Source organism: Aotus nancymaae, unplaced genomic scaffold, assembly GCF_030222135.1.
Source record: "Aotus nancymaae isolate 86718 unplaced genomic scaffold, 86718_ANA_hifiasm-v0.15.2.pri h1tg000016l, whole genome shotgun sequence".
In the NCBI taxonomy this organism is placed as follows: domain Eukaryota; kingdom Metazoa; phylum Chordata; class Mammalia; order Primates; family Aotidae; genus Aotus; species Aotus nancymaae.
This window is the reverse complement of record NW_026988428.1, coordinates 39,456,295-39,465,774: the sequence shown is the minus strand read 5'-3', so window position 1 is coordinate 39,465,774 and position 9,480 is coordinate 39,456,295. Positions and strand designations below refer to the sequence as shown.

The window sequence follows — 9,480 nt, the reverse complement described above, 5'->3', positions numbered from 1 at the left end:
GAGACCTGAAGGTAGGAGCAGAGCAATTTTTCTGGACCAGGGCCCCTGGGGCACAGCAATGTCTTACTGCAAGGGATGGCCACGATCCCTATCTCTAGTCTCTCCAGAGATTCTGGTTCTCATCCTACCCAGATGCTCACCCCAGGGCAGTACTTTTGAAAAGTTTTCCCATCTCCAGCAGAGGACTCTGAGGGACGGGACTGGGAACTCTCTTCGGCTTCCGCTCTCTGGTAGCGCAAGGGTAAATGGTGAATTGCAACATATCTCTTGGCTGAGTCACCTCCCTCTGCCTCTCCCCCAATTCCCCTCAGTTGTTATAAAGAGGACCAGAGGCTGGAGAGTAAAAAGAACCGGAGGTAAGAGCCCCTCTGCCTAGCACTGCTCCCCCAGGCTCCCAGAAATCTCAGGTCAGAGTGCACGGACAGCCGCTGGAGCTCTTATCTGGTGGGACCATGAACTGGCAGCAGCTGTGGCTGAGCTTGCTACTTCCCATGACAGTCTCAGGCCGGGTCCCGGGGCTTGCAGAGAAGGAGATGGCCATGGTAAGTCCCCCAGGAAAGAGACCTGGGCCAGGGGAGAGACGGGGGTTACTGCTCCACAGCCCCATCCAAGCCTCCCTCTTTCAGCCTTCCTGCTTTTCCCTTGCTCCCTCTGCCCCATGGTCTACCCTGCCCATCTCCCGCTGCTTCCCCTTGCTCCACCTGAGCCCCTTCTCTAAGGTGCTTCTCCATTAGTGCTTCCATATCTGGCTCCTCTTCTCCTTTCTTTTTTTTTTTTTTGAGACAGAGTTTCACTCTTGTTGCCCAGGCTGGAGTGCAATGGTGCAATCTCGGCTCACTGCAACCTCCACCTCCTGGGTTCAAGCAATTCTCCTTCTCAGCCTCCCTAGTAGCTGGGATTACAAGCATGCGCCACCATGTCCAGCTAATTTTCTATTTTTAGTAGAGATGAGGTTTCTCCATGTTGGTCAGACTAGTCTCGAACTCCCAACCTTAGGTGATCTGCCCACCTCGGCCTCCCAAAGTGCTGGGATTACAGGTGTGAGCCACCGCACCTGGCCTCTATCCTCTCCTGATTGACCTGTTAGGTCACTTAGAAGCTTTATTCTGAGACTAACTCCTTTTAATCTGCTTATCTCCACCCCCATTATAGGAGTACCTGTTGCAATATGGGTACCTACAGAAGCCTCTAGAAGGACCTAATAACTTCAAGCTAGAAGATATCACCGAGGCTCTGAGGTGAGAAGCTATGAGGTGCATACCTTTAGGGCCAAGGTCTCAAGGTCTTCTCCCTTCTCATCTCTTCCTCTCTCCAGGCCCACCTCCACCTGACCCTAAACCATGCCAGGGATCTAGAGATGGGTGTAGATCGTTATTACAGTGGTGGGGCATGGGGTGAGACGGGGATTCACAGATAAGGAATATAGTCATTGGATCTTCCTAGGCCCTATGCACTCCTTTGGAGTCTCTGCCCACATCATATCTCAAATACTAATATTTAGTTGCAGCCCACGTAAAGTATAATGATATGTAAAACTATGAGTTGAGTTGTTGACATGCTATTACCTTTTGTGGGCCTTTGATTCAGTACTTATTTCTATTTTATAGTTTTATATGTTGATGTAAAGGATTGTTTTCCTTTCTGCTCTCAGATAAGTTTAGGTCCCTTGAAAAGCCCACAGGCTCTATGACAGTCCATAACTGAATGAAATTGCTCCAGAGCAAGCTGGGCTGGGAGGGGTATCCGGCCAGGAGAGGAGAAGGCCAGAGGAGGACAGGCTGTCAGGTGGGAGCACCAGTGGAAAGATCTCCAGAGCAGGGGAGCCAGACACCTCCACAGAATAGGAGAAGGTTAGAAATTGCAGTGCGGGGCTCAGCACTGTGGCTCATGCTGTAATCCCAGCACTTTGGGAGACCCAGGCAGGGGGATTGCTTGAGCCCAGGAGTTCAAGAGCAACCTGGGCAACATAGTGAGACTCCCATCTCTACCAAAAAGAAAAGAAAAGAAAATAATAGAATAGAATAGAAAAGGAAGGAAGGAAAAGAAAAGAAGGAAAGAAATTGCAGCAGAGGAGGAAGGCTACACCTGAGGGCAAACTTACTTGAATAAAAGAGACTGAAAATGGGGAGATGAAGCTGGACTATCACCATTTCTGCAGAACAGAAGAGAAAGTCCCGATTATGAGGACTGGAGGCTGGAGTAACCCTGTCAGCTTCAGGGATTCTGTGCTATTCTTGGCCATGATCTTGGGCAGCAGGAAGTAAAAGAGCAATCATCTCCAGCTCCCAGTCATTCCAGATTTGCCTGTCCTGGTAGACCCATCCCTCTCCCTCCTTCAGAGCTTTTCAGGAAGCATCTGAACTTCCAGTCTCAGGTCAGCTGGATGATGCCACAAGGGCCCGCATGAGGCAGCCTCGTTGTGGCCTAGAGGATCCCTTCAACCAGAAGACCCTTAAATACCTGCTGCTGGGTAAGAACGGAGCTTGGAAAAGAAAAGGAGAGGAGGGGGTGATGTGGTTCTGGAGCATGCGTGGCATTAGCATAGTCTGGACCAGCTCAGTGTTGAATAGATAATCACCTGGTGATGACCTGGTTATCACCTGTCTTGGGGGTTGAGTGCCCAAACCCAGGCGAGCTCTCTGGGGTTGGCAGAAGGATCTGTATTTCTAATCTGTTTTCTGGTCATTAACTAGGCCGCTGGAGAAAGAAGCACCTGACTTTCCGCATCATGAACCTGCCCTCCACCCTTCCACCCCACACAGCCCAAGCAGCCCTGCGTCAAGCCTTCCAGTACTGGAGCAACGTGGCTCCCTTGACCTTCCGAGAGGTGAAGGCTGGCGGGGCTGACATCCGCCTCTCCTTCCATGGCCGCCAAAGCCTGTACTGTTCCAATGCTTTTGATGGGCCTGGTAGGCAACAGTTCTCAGTTCCCACCTCACAGACCCCTGAGATTACCGCTGTCTCCTTGAACCAGGGACTCTGGAATCTTGATGTTTGGGCTGCCCTTTACCCCACCTGCACTGTACACGCTCTAATTACCTTCTGATATTCCCTACGGGAGCAGCTGGTCACCTAGATGGAGCATCCTCTTTGAAACTTATGCTTCTTTCTTTCCTTTCCCCTCCCTCCCTCCCTGTTTTTTTTTTTTTTTTGAGATGGAGTTTTGCACTTTTTGCTCAGGCTGGAATGCAATGGCGCGATCTTGGCTAACTGCCACCTCCACCTCCTGGGTTCAAGCAATTCTCCTGCCTCAGCTTCCTGAGTAGCTGGGATTACAAGCATGCACCACCACGCCTGGCTAATTTTGTATTTTCAGTAGAGATGGGGTTTCTCCATGTTGTTCAGGCTGGTCTTGAATTCCCGACCTCAGGTGATCTGCCCACCTCTGCCTCCCAAAGTGCTGGGATTACTGGCGTGAGCCACTGTGCCCAGCTCTCTCTTTCTTCTCTCCCTCCCTCTCTTGCTTGCTTGACGGGGTCTCACTCTGTTGCTGAGACTGGAATACAGTGGCACAATCATGGCTCACTGCAGCCTCAACCTCCCAGGCTCAAGTGATCCTCCTGCCTCAGCCTCCCAGGTAGCCAAGACTACAGGCACATGCTACCACACCTGACTAATTTTTGTATTTTTTTTTTTTTTTTTTGTGGAGATGAGGTTTTGCTGTGTTGCCCAGGCTGGTCTTAAACTCCTGGGCTTGAGCAATCCTCCTTCCTTGGCCTCTTAAAGTGTTGGGATTACAGGCCTGAGCCATCACCCCTGGCTGCCTATGCTTCTTTTTCTGCCTTAAGTTCCCCTGCTCAAGGAATACCTTAGAGGTATGGGCCAGAGAAGACTGGGCCAGAGAAGACTGGGCCAGAGGACAGGGAGTGGTGGGAGGTAAAGGGACAGTGATGGGCATTCCTGAGAGAACTAGGTGATGACAGAGGAATCTGAAAGGAGAGAAAGAAACATCCAAGAGACAGTGAACGTAGCTGCGGGAATTTTAAGGGCATGGATTAATTAGAGTTTATAATAGGCAGGTATGCTCTAGCCTAACGGGCTCTGACCTCCTTCCTGTTCACCTTTGCCTTTGTTCAGGGAGAGTCCTGGCCCATGCTGATATCCCAGAACTGGGCAGTGTGCACTTCGATGAAGACGAGTTCTGGACTGAGGGGACCTACCGCGGGGTGAACCTGCGCATCATTGCAGCCCACGAAGTGGGCCATGCCCTGGGGCTTGGGCACTCTCGTTATACGCAGGCCCTCATGGCCCCAGTCTACCATGGCTACCAGCCCCACTTCAAGCTGCACTCAGATGATGTGGCAGGGATCCAGGCTCTCTATGGTCAGTCCCTTTCCCTAATGAGGGGGAGGGTCAATCTGACTCCCATGTCTAAGCTTGAAGAGACAGGTCTAGCCTCCATGTAAAGATATAGCTTGGCATCTTTCTTCTCCTCCAGCCCGGTTATTCAGGCTTCTTCATTTTCTTTTCTTTTCTTTCTTTTTTTTTTTTAAGACGGCGTTTCACCATGTTGGTCAGGCTGGTCTTGAACTCCCGACCTCAGGTGATCCGCCCACCTTGGCCTCCAATGTGCTTGGATTACAGGCGTGAGCCACCACGCCTGGCCAGCTTCTTCATTTTCAGGAACAGTTTCTCTATGACTTTTCTATGTCTAATTTTCCTTCCAGGCCTCTCTCTCCTTACACTCGTGGTTGGGGATGGAGAATGCACTTTGTTCTTCTTCTTCTTTTTTTTTTTTTTTTTAAAACAGTCTCTCTCTGTCACCCAGGCTGGAGTGCAATGGCGTGATCTCGGCTCACTGCAACCTCTGCCTCTTGGGTTCAAGCAATTATCCTGCCTCAGCCTCCCGAGTAGCTGGGATTACAGGCGTACACCGTCACACCTAGCTAATTTTTTTTGTATTTTGGTAGAGACAGAGTTTCACCATGTTGCCCAGGCTGGTCTCAAACTCCTGAGCTCAGGCAATCCAACCTCCTCGGCCTCCCAAGGTGCTAGGATTACAGGCATGAGCCATGGGGCCCAGCGAGAACGCATATATATTTTTTTTTGAGGCGGAGTCTTGCTCTGTCACCCAGGCTGGAGTGCAGTGGCATGATCTCGGCTCACTGAAATCTCCACCTCCTGGATTGAAGCGATTCTCCTGTCTGAGCCTCCTGAGTAGCTGGAATTACATGCATGCTACACCACGCCTGGCTAATTTTTTTTTGTATTTTTAGTAGAGATGAGGTTTCATCATGTTGGCCAGGCTGGTCTTGAACTCCTGATCTCGTGATCTGCCCACCTTGGCCTCCCAAAGTGCTGGGATTACAGGTGTAAGCCACCGTGCTGGGTGAGAATGCACATTCTAACAGTCCTCCTTGCCTTCCCCCTTTCTGATGCCTCTCAAACCTATAATGAGTCTCCTGCTGATATCAACATAATACTGCTTACCACGAATGCAAACACTCTAGGATTCCCTTATCCCCTCTGTATGGGGAAAGTTTTGCTCCTGTAAGCAAAACTCACAGGAGACTGGTATGGAAGCCAGGTGCTGTAAGTTCTTCCCCTAAACAGCCTTACTTCACCTTATAGGCAAGAAGATTCCAGTGATAAGGAATGAGGAAGAAGAGACAGAGCAGCCCACTGTGCCCCCAGTGCCCACAGAACCCAGTCCCATGCCAGACCCCTGCAGTAGTGAACTGGATGCCATGATGCTGGGTGAGGCCCTTCCCCTCCGGGCTGTTGGCAGGCAGTGGGGGCAGCCTGCTGATCCTGAGGCCTGGACATATGGGAGTGACATGGGACTTTAGCATGAGCAACGGAAGTTAGACCACAGGCAGGTATTAATGACCATGGAAGGAGACATGTGACATGGGGAGGGAGAGTTCAGAGCCAAATTAAAGGTGGTTTAGGCAGGCATTTACCAAGGTTGCCACCCTCCAAGGGCCACTAGAACACATTTGGAAATATGGAGAAAACTATATTAGCCAGATTGCCTGTTAGAGAGGGTGTTGCACCTGGCTGGAAGGACAACTAGGAAGCCACCTGGAGAGGAGGGTGAGGTTCCCAAGGAGGAACAGCTATCTGCAGGGCTCTTGTTCTGTTGAGTGGACCAAAGCTGAAATGTTCTGATCCACAAAGGTTCTGAGTCCTCTTTCCCTGCCTTTAATTTTCTCCTTGAATTAAAGTTGAATGAATTTTGGAAGAATCAGTCTGCAGGGAGAGGGCAAATTGTTAGTCTGCCTGAGATACCCCTAAGTCTCTGCCTACTTGACCTCTGTCTTTTTGACTTGTTGACACACCATTACTCTCAGGGCCCAGTGGGAAGACCTATGCTTTCAAGGGGGACTACGTGTGGACTGTATCAGATTCAGGACTGGGCCCCTTGTTCCGAGTGTCTGCCCTTTGGAAGGGGCTCCCTGGAAACCTGGATGCTGCTGTCTACTCTCCTCGAACACAATGGATTCACTTCTTTAAGGGTAAGGGGGCTAATTACAGTGTCTTACTTGAGGAGGGCCTAATCTTAAAGAAACTATAAAAGGGAGGGAGATGAGAAGTTACTGAAAGGGTGGACCAGAGGATACCAAAACCTATCACCTGAGGTGACTTGTGCTCTCCTCACATGCTCTCAGGAGACAGGGTGTGGCGCTACGTTAATTTCAAGATGTCTCCTGGCTTCCCCAAGAAGCTGAACAAAGTAGAACCTAACCTGGATGCAGCTCTCTATTGGCCTTTCAACAAAAAGGTGTTCCTCTTTAAGGTATAAAGTTCAAAGCAAGGGCAAATCCCTTCTTAGGAGGGGTGGGCTACCTTATACTGAGAAGCGAAGCTTGTGCTGGAAGGGAGATGTTCTGCAGCTGCAGTGGGCTGGGGGTAGACCTCGGGTTCCCTAAGCTCTCTCCTCTTCCTCTCCCCTGTCCCCATCCATCCCATACCCAGGGCTCCGGGTACTGGCAGTGGGATGAGCTAGCCCACACTGACTTCAGCAGCTACCCCAAACCAATCAAGGGTTTGTTCACGGGAGTGCCAAACCAGCCCTCAGCTGCTACGAGTTGGCAGGACGGCCGACTCTACTTCTTCAAGGGCAAAGTGTACTGGCGCCTCAACCAACAACTTCGAGTCGAGAAAGGCTATCCCAGAAATATTGCCGACCACTGGATGCACTGTCGTCCCCAAACTGTAGACGCTACCCCATCAGGTGGGGACACCACTCCTTCAGGTATGGGCACAACCTTGGATACCACTCGCTCAGCCATAGATACCACGTTGAATGAACACTGACAGCTCACCCATAGACACAATCTTGGACATTACTCCCTCAGCCACAGGCTCCACCACCCTTTCATTCCCTGCTAATGTCACCCTCCCAGAGGCCTAATACCTGAAGCAAATACCTGTCTGCTCAGTAGAACCTTGCTGGTGCTGCAGCAGGGGCATGACTGGAGACCTCAGGCCTCTAACAGTTCCAACTCCAGCCACCACTCTCCTGTGCTCTTTCACTCCTGAGAAGTGATCCCCTAACTCAGATTTGGCCCCCAACTCCATTTCCTCCCTGTCCTAGACAGCCCTTCCAACTGTGTCATTTCTTCTCTGGAGGTCAATGGTGGAGGGAGATGCCTGGGTCCTGTTCTTCCTACATAAAATGCAAGAAAACAGCATGGCCAGTAAACTTCGTAAGGGCCTTGGAATCCTCGAGAATCACATTTACTTGCTTATGATTATGGGCAAGATAATTAGCCCTGTGGAACCTCAGATTCCCCTTTTGCAACATTAGGTTAATACCAGTCCTGCAGGGTTGTTGCACTAAAAGAAATACTGTATGTGAAGTGCCTGGCACAGTGTCTGGTACATTTGTGTTTAATAAAGGCTAACTCCATGTTCATAAGAGAGGACTGAACAGCTCTTCCTCTAGCTATCTAGCTAACTCTTACAGTAGCCTGTAAAATAAAGGCACCTCTATTAGATCTTTATGGGACAGAGGATTTGTCAGGATGGTTAGTTCTTTGTTTTGGGGTGCAGAGAAAGAAAAGAGCAGCAACAGCAGAGGCTGAACTCCCTGGTTCAGTATTTAATGCCATTTTATTCACATGCTCCCATGTTCACCCTCCATCCCATTATAGCCTTGCTGCCCAGGGGAGGGATATGTCTTCCTTTATGCATCTGGGAAACCAGGAACAGACCTTGGGCAGGAGAGTCAGAGGGGGAAGAGTTAGAATGGGTTAGTGGCTGGAATAAAGTTCTGGTGAAGGAGGAAATGAGTACTCCCCACAGTGGGAGGCAGAGAAGGCACCTGTCTCCTATGCAGCCCCGAAGACCAGGCTCCTTTGGGCAAAAGGTAAGACTGTGGCATGCAGGCCAATGCTCTCTCCTTGGAGCAAGAAGCCAGCTTTTGGGGAAGGCAGGACCTGAGGCAGCACTGCCCTGTGATGTTCCCCAGGTTGAGGAGAGAAGTAGAAGCACCATGGAAGATAGTGCTCCCAGCTGAGGTAGGAGGCAGAGGTTTAAGGCTATGGGGTCCAGGGGGAAAGGCCAAACAGAAACCCAACTACCCTCTAATGAGGGTCCTGGAGGTTGGAGTATCCTAGAGCTCCTCAGAGTTCTTCCCATCAAAAAGCTATCAAATGCCTTGAAAGTTCCCTGATTTTCTATAGATCCTACAAAACAAAAAACCACTTATTTTACCACTGTGAGGCATGCTGAGGTGGATACTTAAAAGGCTATTTCCAGGCCAGGTGTGGTGGCTGTAATCCCAGCACTTTGGGAGCCTGAAGCAGGAGGATCACTCGAGCCCAGGAGTTCACGACCAGCCTGGGCAACATAGTGAGACCCTGTCTCTGCAAAAAAATAAAAACAAAAACAAAAATAAATAAATAAAATTAGCTGTGTGTGGCATCTGTGGTCTCAGCCACCCAGGAGACTGAATTGGAGGCTCGATTGGGCCTGGGAAGTCAAGTTGTCATGAGGTGTGATCACACCATGCCATTCCAGCCTGGATGACAGAACAAGACTTTGTCTCAAAAAAAAAAAAAAAAGAAAAAGGCTATATAGGTAAGGCTTGGTGGGAATTTGGGAGTCAGTTTCTTTCTTTCTTTCTTTCTTTCTTTTTTGAGATGGAGTCTCACTTTGTCATTTGAGATGGAGTCTCACTTTGTCACCCAGGCTGGAGTGCAATGGCATGGTCTTGGCTCCCTGCAACCTCCACCCCCCACCGGGGTTCAAGCGATTCTCCTGCCTCAGTCTCCTAAGCAGTTGGAATTACAGGTGCCCACCACCGCGCCCAGCTAATTTTTATATTTTTAGTAGAGATAGGGTTTCACCATGTTGGCCAGGCTGGTCTCAAACTCCTGACCTCGTGATCTGCCTGCCTCGGCCTCTCAAAGTGCTGGGATTACAGGTGTGAGCCACCGTGCTGGGCCAGGAGTCAGTCTCTTTGGGGACCCGGGCACCTCTGTTATTGGTGAGAGGTAGGTATTCATACTTCCCTTCCTCCCCCTTCCCCAC

General features: G+C 50.2%; 1 protein-coding gene across 1 annotated transcript; it reads left to right on the top strand.

Moving 5' to 3' along the window:
- The first annotated feature begins 328 nt into the window (after positions 1–328).
- MMP19 (matrix metallopeptidase 19) lies at positions 329–7,864 on the top strand. The gene is made up of 9 exons (XM_012450400.2): positions 329–542; positions 1,153–1,238; positions 2,340–2,470; positions 2,694–2,909; positions 4,078–4,323; positions 5,572–5,697; positions 6,294–6,458; positions 6,612–6,739; positions 6,919–7,864. The coding sequence occupies exons 1-9, from the start codon at positions 453–455 to the stop codon at positions 7,258–7,260; spliced, it is 1,530 nt and encodes a 509-aa protein (XP_012305823.1). The 5' UTR covers positions 329–452; the 3' UTR covers positions 7,261–7,864.
- Positions 7,865–9,480: the final 1,616 nt, after the last annotated feature.